General features: G+C 30.8%; 1 protein-coding gene across 1 annotated transcript; it reads left to right on the forward strand.

Annotated features, from left to right (window-relative positions):
* The first annotated feature begins 1,162 nt into the window (after nucleotides 1-1,162).
* Nucleotides 1,163-23,365, forward strand: LOC143083007 (receptor-type tyrosine-protein phosphatase epsilon-like). Its single transcript, XM_076259115.1, has 23 exons — nucleotides 1,163-1,294; nucleotides 1,620-1,757; nucleotides 5,750-5,893; nucleotides 7,420-7,560; nucleotides 8,414-8,545; nucleotides 8,860-8,965; nucleotides 9,645-9,694; nucleotides 10,535-10,830; nucleotides 12,183-12,270; nucleotides 12,556-12,623; nucleotides 13,120-13,156; nucleotides 13,649-13,746; nucleotides 14,475-14,606; nucleotides 15,120-15,265; nucleotides 15,946-16,081; nucleotides 17,285-17,434; nucleotides 18,714-18,813; nucleotides 19,329-19,402; nucleotides 19,749-19,874; nucleotides 21,031-21,144; nucleotides 21,908-22,062; nucleotides 22,590-22,725; nucleotides 23,164-23,365. Exons 1-23 carry the CDS (start codon nucleotides 1,192-1,194, stop codon nucleotides 23,233-23,235), a joined length of 2,742 nt encoding a protein of 913 aa, XP_076115230.1. The 5' UTR covers nucleotides 1,163-1,191; the 3' UTR covers nucleotides 23,236-23,365.
* Nucleotides 23,366-26,240: the final 2,875 nt, after the last annotated feature.

The raw sequence follows: 26,240 nt of genomic DNA on the forward strand, positions 1-26,240 counted from the left end.
CTAGTGACTCCTGGAATAACGGAATAGAAATATACAATGGCGAACGTCCGATGGACGATATTTATGTAACCGCTGTCTGCAGATATGTAATTTATGTACCACCTATTATAAACGGAATTTCAAGGGTAGATGTCTGTGAAATAGAAATCAGTGGTAAGTGTAATTTTAATAACAAACAATATAGGTTTCATTGCTTTCAATAATATATGAAACAAAAACTGTAAAGCCAGTAAATGAGTCTGATACATTGGGTGCTACAAATCTAATAACGGTATGAAAATAACAAACAAGTACCAACGAAGTAAATTTGATCGAGAAAATTAAAAATTAGGCACTTGCTAAAAATTTTAAGATCATAGTAATTTCCATTAACGAAGTCAACTGCGTTACACTCCAAAGACTATTCTTACAAGAGGAATTTATGGAAAACATAAAATACCCCAACATTACAATAATGATTAGTTAACACGAACCTCAAAAAAAAAAACCCGACCAAAAACACAGGGTTAACATATATTAGGCTTACTTTAAGTACGTAGTTTTAACTGATTGATAATTGATCAATTCATCAACCAACTTGTATTTATTACATCCATGCATTTAAGCTTTGCAATGATGTAAATTGTTATGTTCCTTGTAAGCTATCATCATGTAAGGCACGTGTTTGTTTTGAACAGTACAGTGTATGTGCAAACCAATAGTGCTGGTTGTGTTGAATTTAACAAAATAAAACCATTAAACAGACAGTTTGAAGTCTTATTAACGATCATTTGTATTAAATAAATAAATTTGGTGCATTTACTGTCTTCTGATTGGTTAAAATTATTAGTTTTATTTTCAATGTTGTCAATTTTGATGGCGACACGCCCACTCTGACGTTGTGTATTCATACGCCAACATGTGTGTACGTTGTAATTGTTAATATAAGTAATATACAATGTTCCTTGAGCCTTATTTTTGATTGAAATTTATTTATAATGAATGGCAATAATTTATTTTGATTTTATTGAACCATAAAACTAATTTTTGACTCTTCACATTTTACATAATCCGCTTCGCGGATTATTCAATGTGAAGAGTCAAAAATTAGTTTTATGGTACAATAAATTCAAAATAGATAATAGCCATTCATTAAATATTATATTTCAAACAACAGGTTGTCCTTTAGGAAAATATGGAGTTAACTGTAAAATGAACTGTTCAGAAAATTGTATGTTAGGATCATGTGACTTAGTGAGAGGAAACTGTACATTTGGTTGTACTGATGGTTGGGTCGGTAACAAGTGCAACGAAAGTAAGATTAAGTTAAGAATAAGACCGGTTATGAATTTATTATAGCTGCAAAATTGTGTTGATAACTTGTATTAATCGTTCGAAAGTCAATAAATGTATGTTGATATACGTACAAAGTATAACACAAGAATACGAAAGTTGTTATTGTCGTTGAGAAGATAAAAAAGTTCCAATATATGTAAGAAAAAAAACCTTATTTATAAGTTCACGTTTTATTATCATTATATTTATTATTCTAAACCTTCGAAGAACGTGCATAGTTTTTTTATTTTTAAATTTCATAAACTATTATCGTGTAAGTCACTTAGTTATAATTGTTTGTTTAGCTTGTAGTGAAGGTTGGTTTGGAAAACAATGTTTGAATGAGTGTTCACCTCACTGTTTCGTGACGTCTTGTGATCATGTGACAGGGGAATGCATCGATGGATGTAACAAAGGATGGACAGATTATAACTGCACGGAAGGTAAGAAACTTTTTATAGTTGATTTGATGTTGCACGCTTTTAAACGAATGTTGATCTATTTTTAACTAGTATACAGTTTCGTGTATCTACGAACTTGTGTTTATTTGTTTTAACATGAGAAGCGCCTAGAATATTTGTATTGTTAAATAATGCGCTTTAGATATAGATGCCTTGTAATACTGATAATAATAATAATCCGTAGTTTTCTGTTTTTATAAGAAGTCATGAAATCTTTTCAATCAATTCATATTATATTTTTGTTATATTATGTGTTACATTAGAATGTATAACACAAACATTTAATATGTATATGTTTATGTGATATTCCTTTTGGATACCTAAACATTAATACTCAGGGAAACTAAGCCAAATGCTGTAAGTTAAGTAGTTTGTTAACCAGTATATTTTGTCTTACAGATCCTTTAAATGTGTTAAAAAGAGAAAGCTTTGTCAAGTTTAGGGAAAATGCATATTATTTTGAAACGCACAACTCATGTTCCTGGATTAAACTATGATTCACTTAAGACCAAATGTAACTAAAATATAAACATGTTTTGAGCAGATTAACTTTGTTCATTAACTTTGATATCCATTTATATTGTTTATATTTTTATTTTATTTTGCAAATTAGCAAACAAAAGACAGAAACATTTATTTACGAACACTGGTTTATGTGTGTTTCTATGATTTGAAGAGGTAGCAGTCAGGCATGGGGTAATCGTAATCAGTAATCGTAATCAGCTGTAATCGATTACATTTTGTCATGTAATCACATGTAATCAGTAATCATTCATTTTCTGATTACAAGTAATCGGAATGTAATCGATTACATTGCAAAAAACAGGTGTAATCATGATTACTTTTAGATTACTTTTAGATTACATTTATATGATTACTTGATGATTACAAATTTTAGAGACATAATTTTTTTTTTAAATAAATCATGCTGGCACATTAAACTTAGGTTTACAATGTTTTACATTGTCCAATTGTCATTGATCTTTATTACTGTTTGAAAAAGTTTTGTATAACTATGGTTAAGATTTTAGATTGATTTAAGATTTAAACTATTTAATTAGAAAAAAGTGAAACATGTTTATTTTCTATACTTCAGTGATCACACTGGTTTAAACTAGAATTTTCTTAGTATTAACTCTTGCATTGAAATCTACTCACTAGTTATTTTCACTCTTTTTATTGGATATTTAAATTTTCTTTGTTGAAAGATTTTATTTATATTATAAGTCTATAACTAAGCTTTTATCTTTAATTTTTGAATTGGATGTTATGTTGAAATTTATATAAAATGTCTGCTTTGAAACACTTTGTGTTTCCCGATCATGCACCAAATTCTGGGACTGTGAAGGCAAAGTGCAAATATTGTCCAACATACATCTCTGGCAATGCCAAAACAACATCAAACTTTGTGACACATTTAAAGGTAAGTTAGTTTAAATAATTATTGAAATGTTGAAATATTATCATGATTATTATCATTTCTTGAGAGACCAAAATTTAGAGCAAGGGTATCAGGTCTACAATTTGTACTTTATAAATATTACAATATTTTATGTTTTCATTGCTTCAAACATTTATATAAACTTTGAAAATACTTCCAATTTTTAGTTTACACAAAATGTTTTTTTTAAATGTTCAATATTAAAATATGTTATATAATTGTGCATGTAATTAATATTAGCAATTCATAACATTATTTAATAATGCAATTAACACAACACATTTTTATTACACCTATTGATTGTCATAAAATTTTAAATGGGGATTAACACCTGTAAAAACATGTATACATGTCAATTATGTCCTCAGGTCAAACACAATAAGAATACAATGTACTTGATCATTAATTAGTCACTGTCTGTTTAATTCTTTTTATAAATAATAAATAAATAACCATGTTTTTGTTTTCTTTTACAGAGAAAGCACAGAGACATTTTCATTCAAAGTAAATCAGAGGATGGTACACAAATATCGCAAACAAATATAAGCAACTTTACAAAATCTACATCAGTTTCAAAATACTCTGCCAATGATGCTTCTCAAATGCAGATTACAGATGCTTTGGTTTCATTTGTAGCTGGAAATTTAACACCACTCTCAGTTGTAGAGAGTCCTGAATTCAAGACCTTTGTCGAATCATTGAATCCAAAATATCAACTTCCTAGCAGGAAACATCTTTCTACCAAACTATTACATCAGAAAGCAAGCAATATTCAATCAAATATAAAGGAAAAATTACGCTCAGCAGAAAGTGTGTGTCTGACTATCGATTTATGGTCTAATCGTCAGATGAAGGGATTCTTAGGAATCACAGGTCATTTCATACTTGATTGGTGCATGAAGTCTATTATGGTATCTTGTAAACGTTTTAAGGGGAAACACTGTGCTGAGAATATACGCCAGGAATATGAAGAGGCAGTTGCTTGTTACAATATTGCAGACAAAATTACAAACATTATAACTGACAATGCTTCAAACATGACCAAAGCATTTGACTTCAGTCTCCCGGGATATACATGTAATAATGAGGAAAAAAATTCTAAATCAGACAGTGAAGATGAAAATGACGAATCTGAATTGGAACCTATTAATATTGACTTTCCTGAAGATGATTTACCAAAACATGGAAGATGTTATGCTCATACCCTACAACTGGTGGTAAGAGATGGATTAAAGGATGCTAGTCCACATTTAAAAACAGTTATCAGTAAAGCATCAAATATTGTAAGATATGTACGAAAGTCCATAAATGCATCTGACATCCTAGAAGGGGAGAAAAGGCTACAAGCTGACAACGCAACACGGTGGAATTCACAAATAACTATGATTCGCTCTGTTCTTGAAGTGTCTGAAGAAAAGTTGAATAAACTAGATACAATTAAACTCACTGGATATGAGCGTAAACTATTACAAGAACTATGCTTAGTGCTTAAGCCTTTTGAGGATGCCACAATAATGGTACAAAAGGAAATTAATGTGTCAGGAAGTTTAGCTGTTCCAGTTACACTAGGACTTGAACACAAACTTGCAGAACTGTCTACCACATACAACAACAAAATGGTTTCAACACTGATGTCCTCAATGACAAAACGACTATCATGCTTTAAATCTGAAGATGTATATCTGATTTCAGCAATATTGGATCCTAGGTTCAAACTAAGATGGTCAAAAGATCCAGTTGCAATGGAGGAGAAGCTTCTAACATATGCAAGGAAGCAAAAAGTTGATTGTGAAAATTACAGTGATGAAAGTTCTCCCCCAAGGAAGATGTCCAAATCTGATGACACAGGATTGTTCAGTTTCATGACACCAACAAAGGGGAGGAAAAAGCATATCTCAGGTGATATTGTTAAAATGGAAATTTCACAATACCTTCTTGAGTCATGTGATGATGCATGTGATCCATTAAAGTACTGGAATGACCATACTGAGATATACCCAATACTGACAAAACTTGCAAAGACTTATCTCACAATTCCTGCTACTTCTGCTCCAGTTGAACGACTTTTTAGTGTTGCTGGAAAATTCTTTAGGCCAGATAGATGCAGACTTAGTGATTCAACCTTTCAAATGCTGATGATGATAAAATGCAATGAAAAATTTGCAATTGCATAAAGGACTTATGGCTGCATTATCAAACAGTACAAGTATCACTTTACTTAACTTGTATATATTTATGATATTAAAAAAATTCTATAGATTTAGTTTGTTGATGTTAAGTAAAATATACAATGTAATCATAAGTAATCACAAGTAATCATGATTACAATGGAGAAAAGTAATCTAATGTAATCAATTACATTTGAAATTGGGTGTAATCATAATGTAATCGATTACATAAAATAAGCAAAGTAATTGTAATGTAATCGATTACATTTCAAAGTAATGGACCCCATCCCTGGTAGCAGTATCAGCATCAAAACCAACACCATCATCATGTTTGAGCATTGTTTAAATAATCATTGACATTTCAGAATGCAGGCCAGGATATTTTGGAAGAAATTGTTTCGAGTCATGTGATGGATGCATATCAGACCTATGTGACCGTTTTGATGGGTATTGTAATGTGACGGATTCATGTAAACCAGGATATATACACGACCAAAAATGTAACCAGTGTATGTATTTGAGATCAATAAGTTTGATTAAGAATAAATTTGAACGTTGTTGAAAGGCGATTTCAGTATTATTGTCATTTTTGATTTCATCATTGAATCTTTTGTATACACACATAATATTTATTTTGATTCAGCCTTATTGGAGAACAGGTCTCTCTCTCTGTTAGCTTCAAATTTCCAAAAACAAAATCAAAAGGTTGTCGACGAAATTACCTGCACAATGGATGCAGATTGATTCATTCGAATTCTGTAATCTTTTGCATTTTTGAATTCTTAAGATTGCTCTTTATTGTATTTCTTTTGACGATTATTTTATTTTTCGAATTCCAACTTTTCAGCAAAGATTATTTAGTGCGGAAGAGGTTAAAGACAATACGCCATACTTAAAGCACTTAAATAGTAATAATGATGACGAAAGACTACATACCTTTACTTACTATTAACATGGTAAAAACTAAAATAACAAAAATACCTAAACCACGAAAAATTCTTACCGGAAAGTGTTTGTTCGAGTGGCAAAATCAAACCTCTTATATATGAAACGAATGAAAAACAACTGTTATATTTCTGTGTTTGGTACAGGCGTTTTCATATGTAGGAAAATGTGGATTAAACCTTGTTTTATAGCTTTTTATTATAATTTTATAAACTTCTCCCTTGTATGACATTAGTTTTACATGTGAGTCTGGCTTTTCGAATGCTAGATTTCAAAATTAACGATATAAATTGATTTGTATGTTACACATATTATCAAATTAAACTCAATGTGTTAAATTTTGAGTTTGGTTGCATACAGAAATTTCAGTTTCGAATACGGCCATTCGTTAAATATAAATAGTGTGTCTATCTGCTGTTTAGATTAATTAAAAAAAGTATATTTATATAAGTTTAATCGAAAACGACTAGGGTACAAAAATGTTTTTTTTTTTTAGTAATTACACTTGAACATGTTGAATATGTTACTTTATGATATGGAACAAAAATCAAACACACAATCGATTCGTTTTGGCCCCAGATGTCGTTTTAAATGTTTATATGATTGAAAAAGCTCCAAATTATCTGCCTTTGGTGAACAATTGCCATTTTTTTGTATTAAAATTGAACTAAGTTCTGTTATTAAATAACTTTTTTAACTCATCGATAACCTATATTTTTAATATTTTTTTTCAAATAAATTGTACTTAAACTAAAATATTGTCGAATTAAAGCGATTCTGTAATTAAGTTATTTTGATATGTCGATATTGCCTTCTTTTCTTCAATTATTTCTACAGAAAAAAAAAGTACCTGAACAAAAATGCATGCTTCTTTCGAAGGCAGACCTCATATTTCTATTTTAAATTTCCATAAAGTATAGGATAAAGTTTATTTATAGACAAAAACCCAGCGAAATCCTATATTTTACCCCTTAACATTGTAATAATAAAGAATAGATCAATATTACACCACCCTTTTCTATCAATGCGACAAAATTAAAAGTATTTATGACAATTTGTTTGAAATACCAAATGGTCAATATATTTTTAGCATGTGATAACAGTTACTATGGTTATAACTGTACAGAAAAATGCAATTGTCTCATTAGTTCTGTGCCTTGTAATAAATCTACGGGAATGTGCCCTGGTGGAAAATGTGATAAAGGATGGACTGGTGAATCTTGTAATGAAGGTTTGTAAAGAAAAGTAATATACAAACGTTCATCTATTACTTCTTAGTCATGAAATTAAGCATATCTATTTTGATTTGAAGCGTTAGTACATTGTAACTAACGAATTGTGCCAAATACAATTTTGGGTAAACATAAGGTATAGTGAATTATAACATAGTCTAGCTTTCAATTGTTTGAACTGTGACATTTGTTATAGTCGATTGTTGCTGCTAAACGTGATTTTGAAAGAATATAATTACTTAATATATGAATATAGGCAACAGTAGTATAACTGCTCAAAAGTCATAAATCTATTGAGAGTGAACAAATCAAGCTTAGAAACTAAAACCCAGGGAAACGCATTAACTATAAGAGATGAAATTGTTGAAATTGTTGTGCAGTGAAACACATTACATGGTGCAGTGTCCGATACGAGGTAAGCTCGCAGTGATAAGACAGGGGATAAATCAGGAACTATCAAACTTGGAAGATAAATGTTTTCCTGACAAAATTGTTTCCGGCTTTACTTGATATTCTACCTTGTGATAAAGAATCTTTAAATTCGCTTCAATATTCTTTAATGGTGGTTCTAGATATAAATGAAGAAATGCATTGTACTGTTGTGTTATTTAGAATTAAATACGAGACATTCAACAACATATACAGTACAATAATGACAGTAAATGACATGATAAAAACAAACAAAATGTGGAGGAATTAGGACAGAAGCTTCAGTTGATCATTCAAAACTGTTTTCTTTTTTTTTTTTTATTGTGGAATGAATTATCTTTCAGGACTTAATATTATATGTATCGTTTACTTTCTTTTTAATTTGGTTCAAAACCATGTGCTACTTTTTTAATATTATTACAGAATGTAGCGAGGGATACTATGGGTCGAACTGTCTTGGTTTCTGTAACAACTGCTTAAACACGTCCTGTGGAATATTTGAAGGCAATTGTACTTACGGTTGTAATGATAAATTCAGTGGTCCTCAGTGCACAGGTAATTAAGAGATTTATGTTCCTGTCATAGATTTAAAAAAAAAGATTGAATAAACATTAGAGACTGATGGTTTTCAGATTAAATGTAAAAGATAAAAGAGATTACAGCAAATTCATATACAGCGCTGTGATATATAAAATATTGCTGTACAAATGCCAATTTCAAACAAAATGAATAAATCAGGTAGAATCATACAATTCAGAATGGAAACGGGGAAAGTGCCAAGTATTATTTATATACATTCAAATTTGATTAAACTCTTAAATGCATTGTTATCAATAACAAATAATGTTTGACAATACACATTTTTATAGACTCTCAGCCTATTGAAAACCAAGGACTTGTAACAGCCATTATAGGAGGCTTTTGTGCTGCAGTATTTGTCATTATTTTCACACTTATGTTGTGTATCGTTTACAGGTATTTCATTATTTCTGGTTTTCCTAAACGAATTGATATTTTTATGTTTGTATCCATTATGAGACTTTAAAAGTCAATTAGAATTTGAAGAAATATAAGAAAATAAAATTATTCCTTGTACAACACGTAACATTCATGTTTTGCTTCCTTATGTGACAATTAAATTTTACCTTTTCTCGATTCGTTTCAAAATTGTCACACATAGAAATGCCAGGACACGGTTTCTCCCGGTTAACTTCATACATGCTTTACGTATAAACTTTTCAAAAAGAGCAGATATGTAATTGATATAACAACATTTATGAAATAGTCACTGTTTGCTTGATTGTAAATGAGAAACTCTCAACCTGATGCCTAATTACGTACAAAGCTAGCAACTATAGGTCACTATTCGTCTTACAGCATTGTGAAAAAATGAGCCATAGTGTGTTTACCTTAAATAAGGCGGTCTAAAAATATAATATCAAACCCACTACAAGTAAAGATTAAAGCGCACTGACACCTCAAATTCCCAAAATATGGACGAATAAGGCACATAATAACATTTGGCAAAAATCTTAATGTTTCAGATGATTTCAACATTTCAACATAGCTTATAAGAAATACCATATTAGTGTTATTTTATGTCAATAAAAGATTATTAATCCAGTAAAATTTCACTTTTTCTCTGTTTTTTTAGAAAATTTTGTCGATCAAAAAAGCAAACAAATCATTCCTATATGGAACAAAGTAAGTAAACGATCAATTACTATGCACACTAACGACCTTAAATTACCAGTTAGACTTAGTGTACATATTTTTGTGCTGCGGTTGGAGTAGGACGATGCGGTTTATTTGTACGCCAACGTGCGTTTTGTCTACACAAGACTCTTTAGTTGAGCTCGCATCAACACTGTTGCAAAGCCAAACAAAATTACGAAACTTAATGTATTGTGTTTGATTGCTCTCTCGTTATCTTCTCTCTTTGTTCGATGATCCCTATAATTACGGAATATAACAGTACTGTAGAACTTACATCTAAAGACGTTAACAACATCAACGCATCAAAACAAAAACAAAAAACGGAACTAAACAATAGTCAATAAATGTTCAAAGACAATGAAGTGTGAGCAGTTTGAACCCATCACTATAAAGATTTAAAATGTATCGTGTTTTACATTACAATTAAAAATTTAATGAGTAGAAATATTAAGTAAAAGAGGGCGAAAGATAACAGCGGGACATTCAACAAACTGACAACGCCATGGCCAAAAAGGAAATAGACAAATATACAAATATAAGTACACAAGACACAACACAGAAAACCAAAGACTAAGCAACATGAACACCACTAAAAATTAAAGACTTCTCCTAAAATGAAGCAGAGACGCTAGTAGAATAACAGTTCCGTGTCAAAATGTTAACTAACATAAATTGTTTTTTTTTTAAAGTGAACCTGTTTTATAGCGCTTAACCTCTCACTTGTACGACAGTCGCATCAAATTCCATAATGAAACGTTTTTAAAAGTATATTTACGATTTTGTTTTAAACTGTCTGTAAAATGTTCTTTAATTTTATTTTATTTTCAGATAACAAGATTTGTTCATCTACGACTGATCAAACTGAAATATATGAAAATGTGAAAGGCAACTTTTCAAGTGCAGAAAATATACGACTATCATTTACAAAAAAACACGATAGAAAAATCAGTATTGATAACATAAGTTCTAATGATTTACCAGACGAAGAGGAAGAAGGGAATGTCAATGTATATGGCAATGTTATTTCGGAAAATGATATATGTCAGTACAAAATTCGAATTGAGGACCTGGCGAATGTCATAATTGAAAAACGTCACGACAAAGGCTTTGAACAGGAATATAAGGTTTGTAAATCACAAACTCTCTGATTAAATTGACGGCAATTCATCACTCAGTATATAAATATTTTATTTGTGTAAACAATGCTTATCTTTCAAATATGTGTCTCGTCTTTAAAAATCAATATATTTTAAGAGAAACAACGTTTATCGTTTTCAAAACGTGGTTGTAAATATTTGGCTAGAATTTTGTGTTTTATTCTTTTGGTATTAGATAAGGTCGTGGTATTGTTTTTATTCATCTTGTTATATTATATTAGGTCGTGCAATTGTTTTTACTCGAGCATAATTTAATATTCTTAAAAAAACAAATGTGTGTTTAACGTACCAAATTTAAAGCCTGGTACATTTTATCTTAATAATACTGATACATTTAATTGTTACATATCATATAAATATGAACATAGTGAGATAGTTTGATTTCCGATGGGACAGCTATCTGCGAGAATACTAAAAGGTAGGTTTCTTTGTCTTAATCTGATTCTCATACATTTGCTAAGACAGGACTATGAATCGATCAAATTAAGGTCATCACTTAAGAAATTTTACGGACGCTATCATGATCTGATTGGCAATTATGACAAAAGTCTGTCAGAAATCATATCTGATATTTCATAATAACCTTCCATCAATACCGAACTGAACTAAGAAATAACACGACGGGTGCCGTATACGGTGCAGGAAATGCTTACCCTTCCGGAGCACCTGATTACACTCCCAGATTTTAGTGGAGTTCGTGTTGTTTCTTATTTCTTATTTGTAACTGTTGATGTAAAAGAAAAGAGGGACGAAAGATACTAAAGGGACAGTCAAACTTATAAATCGATTATAAACTGACAACGCCATGGCTAAAAATGAAAAAGACAAACAGAAAAACAATAGTACACATGACACAACATAGAAAACTGAAGAATAAACAACACGAACCCCACCAAAAACTAGGGGTGATCTCAGGTGCTCCGGACGGGTAAGCAGATCCTGCTCCACATGTCTTTCGGTTTTATGAGTCTTTCTTTGCTCTTTGGTTTTGATTGTTATTGTTATCGTTATAGAACGAGGGTTAAAACTACGAATTCTTTAAAATAAGACCACCTTTTTCACATCTTGATGGAACCTCCGTTTTGATAAAGGATCATGAAGGGGGTCTGACTAAATTTGAAGGTTGTTAAGGTTGTCTTATTCTTAAACCAAGCTTAGTTACCCTTTTAACGATTGTTATATGAAAGTTATATAGCTTTTAGAATATGACTATATTGTGATATTAAATAGGTACAATGTCAAGGGTTAACAAATATGACTGATTTACACGATTAATACGTCCAAAGATGAATTTAATGTGATGCTTTTTCGTATTACAGATGTTCCCGAAAGGTCTTATTCATGCTCATATTGAGGGATCAAAAGAAGAGAATAAAGCTAAAAACAGATTTTTGACCACATGGCCTTGTAAGTGAAATAAAACGTAGAATTGTATATATCTTGTTGAGTAACAATCATGTTCCTCTAGTATTGACAGAAGTTAATTTCTTTTGCGCAGCGAAATTATATTAAACGTCAAATTGTGATACTTTAGTATAATGAAGATGTAATTAAAAACGTCAATCTCAAGGACTTATTTGTTGATGAATTAGAGTGTTACAATTAAAATAGGAAAAACAAATCATAAAAAATGTTTCTTTGCTACAAAATAAATGAAAATCAAAACCAGAGAAAATCATTGTTCTTTTACAGATGACCATTCAAGAATAGTGTTGAAAGGAGACACACATTATGATTACATTAATGCAAATTATATCGACGTAAGTTCTTTTGATTTGTGTGATTTATAAGCACAATATTTGATAAAAAGAGGTTATTTTATGGTATGTATTTATCAAACAAACTTGTCAACTTGCTTATTAAACAGGATAAAATTAAATTACAGATAACAAAATTGAGGGTGAAAAAGGGGAAAAAACAATTATATGCCTATAACCAACTCTGCTTTTGTAATAAATTGTAACAGCTGTAGAATCGGTCAATCTTTGTTTTAGCACCATCATATATACATGTAGCTTCAGTGATCAGCTATGTTAGAGACAAAATGTCATAAATGCTTTAAATTTTATTATAATCTACAATATATCATATATATATCATGTATATTATGTCTTTCAATGCAATACACTTGTAAATGTTCGTGTTGATAATATGCTACAATATGGGTACTATTATTACACTATTTTAAAAATGTTTATAGTTAAATGTGTACGTATGTAGCATCACTATATTAATTTAAAATTGTTTTTTTTACAGAGCTATCATAAACAAAAGGCATATATAGCTACACAAGGTTTGTTTATGTTATTGAAGAATATACAAACTGTTGTATTTTGATTTTTAACTAAACAGCCTTGATACAGTATCATTTTACAAAAGAGTTACTAATCCGTATTTGTTTTGCTTTTGGCAGCATCGTTTGCTATGTCGAGAAACTAAAAACAGCATGGTTTGTCAATTTTCTTGTTGAATTATGAACACAAAAAATAGCTTCATTACTTAAATAACGATAAAAGAAATTTAGATCAACAGCATCGTCTTCATAAAAATGTACCACAAAAGAGACAACTACAAGTAAGAATTATATAATAACTTACATATTCAGCATATTTGTGTTCCCGTTTCATTGCTGCTTTGGAGTCACACACTTTTGGTCAAAATAAGTATCAATTAATACATTAGAAAGGAAAGCTATAATACGCAAGCGATGTTGTGCTACGTGATCTCTATTCGTTTTTTCAAGCATTGACAGGTACTGTGACTTGTTTTGTTTTGTCTACTTCAGGTCCAAAACGAAATACGTTGAGGGATTTCTGGCATATGGTTTGGCAGGAGAACGTCTGCAAAATAGTGATGATCACTGAACTGGAGGAAAATGGAAAAGTACATCTCAAATCTTGTTAAATAGTATTGAAGTTATAACTACAATTCACGAGACTAAACATAGATTAGTGCTCTATTGTTTGCTTACAATCCTATCCCTTATAATTTAAGATGAAGTAAACGTTAAATAAATTTATTATCAACACTATATAGTAATGTATAAATAGATATAGGAAGATGTAGTATGATTGCCAATGAGACAACTCTCCATTTGAATAACAATTTATAAACGTAAACCATTAAGCATGTTTGAGAAAACACAATGTATATAGCGCCTCCGAAACAAACTGCACGTGTAAGAATTGTACATTTCTAGATATGCTAACTACAATAACCATTGTTAAAAATGTTAAAAGCAATCATAACCAAGCATGGCGTACAAGTCAAACGATTCATAAATGAGTTGTGTAATAGTTAACAATGCGTTAGAGCACTTCTGTGGTTTAGTATCGACTCTTAATCAAGATCAAATATGAAATCTAACAGTTTGTTCGACTACTAAATCCTTGTAAACCTTTACATATTGCATTAGTTTATAGGAACATCTATTTAGATCTCAATATTTTTTTACAAACGACTCGACGTTATCTTCTTGGTGTTTATAGATTAATTGGACTGGCGGCTGTCTTATCAACAAAAAAACATACTTTTCAATTTTGATATGTGTTGTATCATTTTCCAAAATAAATGAAATATTCATGCAATAATATATGAATGTACCGTTTTAGAAAAAATGTTACCAGTATTGGCCACAGATAACTAACGATCCGTTAGTAGTAGATTACTATACCTTGACCATGCAAGAAGAAAAACAACACTCCGAATATGTATACAGACTGATTAATGTTAAACACAAAAAGGTAATAAGCATATTGCTAATACCTTTTCTTCAAATCACTGTCACTTCAAATTGATAACCACACTGATGATACAAATAACAAAGTTATACCAACAGTGCTGTACTGAATTACCTATTATGAAGTAATGACAAAGGCAATTATGCCTAGTGATGTCACACAAATAATACAACTTTCTTCAAATTTTTCAACACAGGGAATATATCAGTAAGAATATTCTGTGAATAAATTTTCAAAAATATGACACGGTAGCGTCAGAGCTTCATATTAATACTAAAATATAATATGAAATTTAAATATTTCTGTCTGTAAGCGAAATTGTTTAATGAAGCCTGAAATTGTTTGATTACAACAAGATATCAATCGTGACTTTATGTAAAAATTTATAAAGGTCTTCTTACTTTAATATCCCAAGAAAATCAATCAGATAGTTTGGAAACGACATGGTTCTTTATATTGTTTTAATAATTTTATGTTCTTTGTGTTTTGAAATATTGTTATTCAATTTTTGTACAGGAAAAAGAAGAACGTAAAGTTCACCATTATCATTTTACTCAATGGCCTGATCACGGTGTTCCAGACAGTATAAAGCTGGTGAATTTCTATAGAGCAGTAAAAAATAATACATCTGATCAACAGGGGCCACTTTTGGTGCATTGCAGGTATATTTGTTTCGTCAAAAAGTACTGTATACAATTATCATTCCATTGATAGGTAGGTATAAAACACTTTTTAATCAACAATTTGTTACGCAAAAATGCCTGTACCACGTCAGGAATATGGCTGTTGTTTTTCATATCAACCAGAGTTGATTTAGTCAGCTTGTAAGGGTTTGCGAACCACCTTATTTAATTTACTTTTGATCCGATACGTTTTGACTATTGTATTGCAAATGCGCATGCGCTACACATGAAAAACTTATGTTTCAAGAGAAAAGGACGTCATTGGTCATACACCATGTTTGGAGAAGCAGCCAATCATGTTACTTCTAAATGTATCAGAATACAAACCCAAGGAACTGTCGAAAAGACAATAGGAATATATTTACAATTACATGTCATAAGATCAAGAAAGTCAATAATTTGACAGTTTAAAAGGAATTTATATGCAAACGTATCATTCTCATACAATGAACCTTAAAGTAAATGTGATGCAAATGGATGTTCGGAATATAAGTTACTAAAACACAGCCATACTAATGGAGAAGCTCTGTTGATATATCAATTTAATCACCTCAGAAATTAACAGTAGAGGTAACTATTTTGCGAGAACCAGGTATGTTTTGATATCTTTATTTATTGAATCAAAATTAATTACAGCTTTTTACATCTTTTTATTTTAGTGCTGGCATCGGAAGAACGGGGACATTTATTGCTATTGACTCTTTATACGAGCATGGAAAATCAGTTGGCTATGTCGATATCGTTGAATATGTGAAGATGATGCGAAAGGACAGACTGAATATGATTCAAACATTTGTAAGTATTATAAACTAATTTTCTCTTTTTCACATTGCAATCACGAAGTCAGAAATGGTATTTGTGTTCGCAGCACCTTTTGTGAATAAGAGGGATGATATAAAAATTCTGAGAACAAGTGATCAATGTTCGAGATTCTAAGCAGTATATTGTATACACATTTATTTTCGTGTGGTTAAAATTTCGTGTTTTTTTATCCAAAGGTAAGTTATTAGGGATTAATTTTCATTGCTTTTGAGGTGTGATTTTTTTTTTATGCAAAAGTCACTTTATAATTGACAATACTCAATACAACTGATTGCTAACTGGGTTTTACACACCTTTGATGTTTTATTCAAGAACAATGATTGTTGTAATAAATAACAGTGTGTCTTTCAATATTAAATGATTAGACTACATGTACATGCATGTATTTGACATTTAAAAGACACATGCAGACTGCAGATGATAATTTATTTTTGATTTGACAAAAAGTTTGAATTTTATATACATTGTACGACATTAATGTATGAACGGTTCCATTTGTGTGTTGATGTGCATAGATTTGAAGTAACAAAAGATTGCCTAGTATTGGAAATTTCGAAAAGTATTTTTTATATACCATTTTGCCGTGTAAAACTTAATCTGTTTTTTTTTATGAATTCATGTCGGAAGTCATATCATTTTGAATAAAATTATTGATTTTCCTGTTGAAAATATCTGACAACATCCAATTTTTAAGTTTAGTTGCAAAATGTACGTGCACAATATTACGTTCATTTACTTGATATTTTATACATTTCTTAAGTACATTATGAGTGAATTATTCTTTCTCGGACAAATGTTGTATACTTATAGTTTCATAGTTTAATTTCGAGTATGACTGATGAGTCTTTTGTAGACGAAATGCGCACAAATACAAACTTTCAATCCTGATATCTATGATGAGTTTTTTCCAACCAATTGGTCGATGCCACTTCGTCTTAAGTACTAAGGCTTTTTTACCTCAGGAATAGATTACTTTAGCTGTATTTTGCAAAACTTTTAGGAACTAATGGTTATCAATGCTCTTCAACTTCGTACTTTATTTGGCCTTGTTAAATTTTTGTTATTCGAGCGTCACTGATGAGTCTTTTGTAGACGAAACGCGCGTCTGGCGAATATACAAAGTGGCAATCGTTGTATCTACGATAAGTTCATTTTCAATATTTTCAATATTCGTAGGAACAATATGAAGCTGTGTTTGAAGCATTGCAAGAATTGTTCACCGTGCCAGACACCTCAATTTCAGTACAAGATTTTTGTGAACATGTTAATAAACAGGACAATATGAAGGTTCCACGAAACCAAAATGTATACAGATTAGAGTTTCAGGTAAGTAAAAAGGTGTTATTTATTATGTGGATAATAGGGTGGATATAACATCTATTTTTTTTGGATGTGTTATGAACATATTATTCACATTTCTCATTAACTCAGAACGATCAGGAGATTGTCATAGTGTTTAACGTACTAGTATAGTACGAGTAAACGTAATGAGTTTGTTCAGTTGTGTTTATGTCATACATACCTTTGTTTGACTTAAGGTTAAGTTGACAATTAATGTTATTACGTTATATTGTCACTTTGGTGTCCTTTTTTCTTTTTTTGTAGTTCCTTTCATTTGTTGATTTGTGAACTATAAGTTGACAATGATTGTTTGAAATGAGAATGTGTATTGAAGGACACGTGGGGAATACGACGTAGTCAACAGACATATAACATCAACTTAAATATATATAAAACATTAACATTTTTTATGACGGGTTCTGAATTGTGACTGGATCAAAACAAATAATAATTTAACACACATTATAACCATGTTATACAAAACAATTCAATATACATTTATGACAGATATTTTTAGGTATAGCTAACTGTGAAACTCTCTAACAATGAAATGCTTATCGTAGGAAATGTATGACTAGAAAAAAAAATCAGACTAAAATAAAAACGTAATGGGATGTATAGTTTTCACTTATTACAGAAGTGTATAGCAAAACAAAAATGCAAAACTAAAATGTACTTACTTATATATACATGAATTATTCCCAATAGATATATGACATGCAAAATGAAGATATTTATTAACAGATTTCACATGTCATGTACATTTTATTAGTTTTTCAATGTGAGGTCTATATTTATATTTAAGGAAAACCTTAAAATCATTAGACAAACGTTTTTAATACAAGCTGAATAACAAACGAACGTTCACAATAGTACTACGTAGAAGAGATTGTGAAAATAAATGATTGTTTCTTGGTTATTTAGTCAGGAGTAAAGTCGGAGATTCATATAAAATTGCAAGTGTTTATTGTCTACCGCCTACCCTCTACCGCCCGCAGTTTGTAAGTGAATAAAAGTCTTACTATTATACATTCGGAAAGAAAAAACTCAGATAAGAACGAAGCTTAATCATGGGTAGATATTCTATGAGACATTGTTTCATTGTATATAAAAATGATTAATTTGTAAAAATATTAAAACTACTCATATTTACGTTTTGTAATTAGATTGTGTGCGTATGTATCATGTGTAATGTATCATGTGTAATGCACATAGTATCTTTTGATTTAAAATGCATAAAATGCAGCACATTTTTCCTTTTTAGAGGTTACAAAGCATTTGTCCATCATATTCTGCTGACAAACACAAATCTGCAAAACTAAAGGAGAACGTTATGAAGAATGCAGTGAATTACATTTTACCACGTGAGTATGTGGTGTATTTCTTTTTTTTAATAAGTGTAGGTCGATAATAAACTGACAATGCCATGGCTAAAACATTAAAAGACAAACAGACAAACAAACAAACAAACAATAGTACACAATTCACAGCATAAAAAAACTAAGGACTAAGCAACAAGAACCAAACCAAAAACTATGGATCATATCAGGTGCTCCGGAAGGGTAAGCACCTTATGTTCCACATGTGGCACCCGTCGTGCTACTCATGTTAGTACAAACGCCGGTTGAAGTCTAACTCGGGAGGTCAAATTTGTAAAAAAAGGGGACGGAATGGTAGTTACGACAAAGGGAACATGTCCGCTATCATATATGATACGAATATTATTTAACGGTCAATCAACTCGTAATGGCGTCCGTAACATTTACAAAGGGATGAATAATGAATCAACAAAGAGATATTTAAAAACATTAAGTAAAATCTAAAACTATGCGTTATAACATTTGTTTTGGTTTTATTTCTTATTTGGTTTGAATTTTAGATGACGATTACAGGCCATATCTTATGTCCTTCGGCAAGAACCAAAACGACTACATTAATGCAATTATGATTCCAGTAAGTATATGCAGTGCTTGTGTTGGCCAAGGCTTGTTTATTCGTGAGCAGTTGTATAACGGTAATTTCGGAGATTGTGTCGTCTTTTGATTATCACTTTCTCTCTTTTTTTTTTTATATTTTAACCGTTGTAGATTTTACCATGTTTCTGTAATCATTTTTAGTTGGAAATAAATTACAATGTATTGATAAACTTTGCAAAAAAACTTTTATGAACATTTCAGTAAAACATTTAGATATTTCTATTTTTAAATACATGTTTCTATTTCTAAATACATGTTTCAACTATTTAAGCTTGTATTAGTTTAATAACGTGGAAAACATTTCAGAAATCTTATTATTGTAGGGATATTCTTCAGATGGAAGCTTCTTGGTAACCCAATGTCCATTAAAAGAAACTGTGGTTGATTTCTGGACAATGGTGTATGATCACGACTCCAGTATTGTTGTTTTATTGGATACACTAAATGAAGTGAGACACCAATTAAATTGTTTTAACATCATAATCATGAATATGTACTAAAAAGAACAGTTCATGACATAAGACTAACGTTTAATCTTGTTAAAATAACAATGAAGATGTCATAAGCAGGAGTAATGGTACAGTTAGAAACAAATATATTTATGATAATAATGACATTACAAAAAAAATCTTAATAATCACGGGATATATGTTTCAAACATCAATGCAAATAAGGTAAAGTTGATTATACATGCGTTCGAGAACACACACAAAGATTATTCTAAATGAAATATTGAAATTTTTGGCACACATATTTTTAACCACTTAAAACAAATGCAGCTGCGTATATTGTCATGGAAATTCATATCTGAAAATGCTAGAACAGAAAGTTTAGCAATACTTTTTTATTGATTACATCATACAGTGACAGAATTTTAGACGGAACACATCTAATTGTTTTTGATTCGTTATGTGTAGAACTTTATATTGGTAACACAAGTCATATTTGGTGTAATAATGTGTGCTTAGACAATAAAAAATAATGACTTATTTTATAAATAAATATTAAACGACGAAGACTATTATTGACCTCTAAATGTCGCTTCTTTACGTCGGTGGGGTAATTACATAAATAAGGTTTAGTGGATTTTTTTTTAAATTGATGATGCAATTGTACAGATTTATTAAACATTATAAAAACAAGCCTGATAAATGTTTTCTTTTTAAATCGTTCAACATAGGCTTTGGGGATAAATCTTTCAACTACATAAATTTTGGTTATACTAACAATGTAAATGAAATAAGCAGGAGTAATGGTAAAGTTAGAAAAACAAATTAGTAGATTTATATTTACTATAATAATGTCATTTTCTAAACAGATTTTAAAAATAACGGGATACGTGTATCAAGTCTATATGAAACTTGGAAAATTTTACATACATGTTGCTCACCATTTAAAACAAATGCAGCGTATAAAGTCATGGAAATTCATATTGATTTTAAACAAAACAGAAATGTTAAATCCAAAAGAATAAAAAAAAAAAAAAAAAACAGTAAAGAAAAACACTGTATTCAATTCTTGAATATCTAAAATACAATGAAATAGTTATATTCCCATCTGAAGCGCTCTGGTTAGGAACAATTTTATAATATTGTTTATTTTAAGGATGCGCCATTGTGGTCAGGAAAAGACAAAACACTAGAGTTAGAAGGTTTCGACATTGACCTTGATCTTGACAATACACCAGAAGGCGTCCAGCTTACCCTGGTTCATGGAAAGGTAAGCAAATACGAATTTTGAATAAATTTAAGAAGAATTGTTGGTTTCGTATTATCTTCGACAAAAGTGATAACATATCTTAATTTTACTGATAAATGTATCCTAGATGCACCAAGCTTAATATATATTGCATGTAGAGAAATAAACTTGTAATTTCAAAACTTACAATTTTGTCAAAACAGACAGGAGTCAGAAACTTAAAAAAAACAGTGGTTGTTCTGCACTCACAAATGAACCGTAACACTTTTCAAATTTATAAAGGGAAATTTTCTACTGAATATTTTGTGCATTTATGGTTACACATACTTATGCGTAGGAATGCAGTATTTTTACAAAACATTATTTCATTAATACATAGTTATTATTTAGCTGAGACAATATATTGACTGCTGAATATGAAAATAAGAAGGTGTAGTATGATTGCTGATGAGACAATTCTCAACAAGAGACAAAATGACAAATGAAACAGAAATAAACACATATTGGTCATTTTGGCCCCCGTACGCTCTTCCTCAATGAGCAAAACCCATACCGCATAGTCAGTTATAAAAGGCCATGAAATGACAAATGTGAAATAATTCAAACGGGAAAACTAACAGCCTGATGCATGTGCAAAATAATGAATATTATATACAGCAACAAACGTAAACCACTGAATGACATATTACCGTTATTATTCAAACAATACTATCCACTCAACACCATGACTAAAAAAAAACCGAATAAAAGCATATACAATTCACATTATGTTCGTATTGTTAAGAATCAACCAGACAAAAGGTCGATATTTGTTTTCTATGCAAAAGAATTAGAAAATGTCAGCCCCTCACTACCTTCAACAACTGATATGATTGTACTATTGGAAAGAGTAACTGAGCAACGAAAACAGCGCATAGGTCCAGTGACTGTTGTGTGCAGGTATTTTACAAGCTTAATCTTATTTTTTGTTTGACAATATGATGTAGAATGCTTTTAAAAATATATATTTCAAATTCCTACATGTAAATAAAGTAAACATGCATTTGTTTTAAAATATCTAATTCGTCCATTTACCAATGTCCAATAATGAAGCTTCAAACTGAGATAATTATTTCACTCTTTTTAACATTTGAAAAATATCGAAAATATGTTGCATACCAAAATACTTTCTGGCAATTGTCCAATTTTTTTGGTACTTAAGAAAATAAAAAAAACAAAAATATTCAACTTAAAAAATGTAAAACACAACAGACAACATAGGCGGGCCATTTGATATGTAGCACTGCACATTTTTAAAGAATTGCACCGTTTCTTTTTCATCAAAATTAAGTGCTTTCTATATATTATGATTTGTGTCCAGATAGACAGTAAATATGATCCTTGATTGCTTTCAAATTGTATGCATTGCTTAGATGGCAGCAAACGAAACATGAGTTATGCTTGGTTTATTAACATGAATTTTCCAGAAATGGTGCAACGAAAAGCGGATTGTTTGTTGCATTAAGTTTGATTTTAGAGAAAATGAAGATAGATGATCAAGTCGATGTGTTCCAAGTTATAAGAACAATGCGATTGCGACGACCAGAATTCCTGTCAAATTTTGTAAGTTTTATTCTATAGGGACATTGATAAATATGTAATACATATACATCAGAGCTGAAGCTATATTTTTTATTTCTTATATAACAATTTATCAGAGCCTTACAAAAGTGCGAAAAAACATTAAGGTCATACAATCATATCAAACATACATCATCTTAAAAGTACAAAAGACATACAGTACCGTGACCCATAGTTGTTAATTTCTGTCTCATTTTGGTCTCTTCTGAAGAGTTGTATCCTTGGCGATCATACCACAACTTTTTTTCATATGTAATTTTTCTCGATTTTTATTTGTAGCCTTATAAATGTATTCTATATATAATGTATTCAATTTGTAAATTGATATCTTATTTGACAACACCAAACCATATTCAAACAAGTTCCACAGCTTCTTATACATGATAAATGTAAGTTGTTGATATTTTTTTCTGTTTTTAGGATCAGTACGAGTACTGCTACAAGTGTATCAAATATTTCATAGAACAGGATTCGGTATATGCCAATCTTTAGTTCAAAACAGCAAGCAACGGTTTTCTTTACACATACATTTCGTCATTTAATATGAAAAATAAACTTGTATGCATTTCAATACAGGAGTTACATTATTATGTTATAAATAAACTGTGTATCAAAATATAATATGTTTTTTTTATAAATTTTATAAATGTGCTTAGATAAAACCGTATTGAAGCTTCTTACGAATACATGTTCTATACAATTAAATATAATCGTCTGCTTGTTTTTTCCCCTCTAAGATCATTGAAGATGTACTCTTGTTTTGAGGTGCTACAACACAATTAATTACGTAGAAGTATGTGTCGTTTTCAAAATGACATATTATTAAAGAGATTCAGACAATGGATTGTTATAACTGTTGATGGATGTTGGCTTGCAGAATATGTTGAACCGATCGATCTTGAGAATCAACGTAAACACAATTCGTAGAAAAATAACTATTTTTTCCGACGTAGTCGGTATAGTTCCGGTTTGTGCCCTTTGAACTTAAGGACGCTTAACTATGGCAACAGAATACGCATGCTCGAAATTCCTTTCTGTGATTGGACAAAATGCTGTCATGGTGGGTGATTTGGTTGTGTTTGAAAAAACGTCTCGTTAATTATATCGTGATGGAAAGCAAGTGAAAAACTATAAATATTTGAACTAGATCTTACAAAGATTTATATTTTTATTAAAATAATTGTTTCTCCAATAGCTCTTTGCATCCGTGACAGCTGTTTATTCGGGACAATTATATAATTGTTAATGTAAACTTTGTTGTACGAACGTACATGACTTTTAAAACGCACCTACGCATGTGAGATTTCCGCGGGGTTTTGGTGAATGTAAAAAGAAAGATACGAGGACTGAGAATACTGAACACAAACAGAGAAAAGTTAACGTTATTTAAATGGTATCTTTGTGCTTCTGAAGGTTATCGAAATGATAGTTTTAAACATATAATCAAATTTAAATACGTCGGATATCTTTTTTAAAGATAGTTCTTGTTTACTATTAACTTAGTGATGTCTGAGATTTAGATAAAAGTCATGTACGAAACCGCCATCATACGCTTGTGATACCTGGTCTATTGGTATAAATTATGAACGTGCAATGTATTTTATAGGAGTAACACGTCGAATGTGCAGCAGGATTCTGCTTACCCTTCCGTTGCAACTTCGATCACCTTGGCTTTTTTTTGTAGGGTTCATGTTGCTCAGTCTTCAGTTTGATATGCGTTTATGTTACTCAGTCTTCAGTTTGATATGCGTTTATGTTACTCAGTCTTCAGTTTGATATGCGTTTATGTTGCTCAGTCTTCAGTTTGATATGCGTTTATGTTACTCAGTCTTCAGTTTGATATGCGTTTATGTTGCTCAGTCTTCAGTTTGATATGCGTTTATGTTGATCAGTATTCAGTTTGATATGCGTTTATGTGTTCTGTGTGCTGTTGGTTGTCTTTTCGTGATTGTTTGTTTTTTGACTAGGCATTTTCAGTTTGTTTTCGACTTATGAATAAAATTGAGAATGAAAAAGGGGAATATGTCTAAGAGACAACAACCCGACCAAAGAGCAGACAACAGGCGAAGGCCATCAATGGATCTTTAACGCAGCGAGAAAATCCCGCACCAGGAGGTGGTCCTCAGCTGGCCCCTAAATAAAATTGTGTACTAGATATAGTTCAGTGTAAATGCACGTCACACTAAACTCCAAAACATATAAATGTAGGTAAATTAAAAAAAACAACATACAGGACTAACAAAGGCAAGAAGCTACTGACTTGGGACATGCGCAAATATGCAGCGGGGTTAATAGACATAGGAAGATGAGGTATGAGTGCCAATGAGACATTGTTTTCTGAAATTTCAATCCTACCCCCGCCCCCGGTCCTATACCTCTAGCCAATGTTAATAAAGAAACACATAGTAATATATATACGCACAGTAAACTTCAGCTTAAAAGAAGTCCGTGTCCGATGTCAGAATAGGTAACAAAAGAAACTAAGCAAAATGACAATGATACATAAATTAACAAAGGACTACTAGACATGTCAGCTCCAGGCCTCAATTAAAATGATTGAAAGATGATGTCTTCATCATATGAAAATCAAGTGTAATTTCTCCCTTTAGGGATTTAGTATCATCCCATATATAAAATATATGAAAAGAACATAACCCCCATCATGCCAACAACTGGTTTTAAAATAAGTGTTTAGGTCAAATGCAAAGACCCTAGCTATGAGTCAATCAATATTAATTTCAACATATGCAATCCTTCATGACCTGACCTCGTAACCATATCCTTTCTGAATAAGTCTGTTGAAAGGTTTGATTCCTTAAATATCAAAAGACTGTGTAATATATTATCAGAATGCAGATCATGTAACTTTATACCTGTAATAAGCACATTTAAAAAAAAAAGATCTTCCAAGACTCATTACTTTCAAGTTCGCTTGAAAGTTAAAAATCGATGTCGATATATTTGATTTGCTCTTGCATTTGATTATCAGTTTGTTTAATATGAACGGATGGACCTGATAAATCTGTGGTCTCAGAAAGGAGTGTTGCTTAAGAAGACCTTTTAATAGCAAAAGGCATCAGCGAATCATATGATTGAAATAGATACATTTTAGATACAGAGCTACGTTCTTATCTTAGCAATCAACTTTGATTCCAACCGAGCCGTAAATCCATGCATTAATGGTCATTTCAAAGCAGGGAAGCGATCAAGTGCACGTAAAATAAGTGTTAACGTAAAGATGTTCACAAGTAATAGCTTTTCGAAAAGGCTAGTCGTCTCTTAGCTGATGAAAGTGGGAAGTGTTCTCGCTATGTAGATTAATGTAATCAGAATAGCCTTGCATATCAATCACCTTTTACCACACACGTTATGAAGCAGTATATCGTGTAATGGTATGTGTCAAATCAGGTCCTTATCGTACTACATTGTAATCCTTAAAATCATGGATGAACATGTTAACATATTTGTCAAACAATTTGTTCTCTCATCATGAAACA

This window comes from Mytilus galloprovincialis, chromosome 1, assembly GCF_965363235.1.
Source record: "Mytilus galloprovincialis chromosome 1, xbMytGall1.hap1.1, whole genome shotgun sequence".
NCBI lineage: Eukaryota > Metazoa > Mollusca > Bivalvia > Mytilida > Mytilidae > Mytilus > Mytilus galloprovincialis.

Coding starts and splice junctions, on each gene's coding strand:
- LOC143083007 (XM_076259115.1), top strand. CDS start 1,192: ATGAACTGTTCAGAAAATTGTATGTTAGGATCATGTGACTTAGTGAGA. Junction 12,624..13,119: donor TTAATGCAAATTATATCGAC/GTAAGTTCTTTT, acceptor TTTTTTTTACAG/AGCTATCATAAACAAAAGGC. Junction 22,726..23,163: donor CAGAATTCCTGTCAAATTTT/GTAAGTTTTATT, acceptor TTCTGTTTTTAG/GATCAGTACGAGTACTGCTA.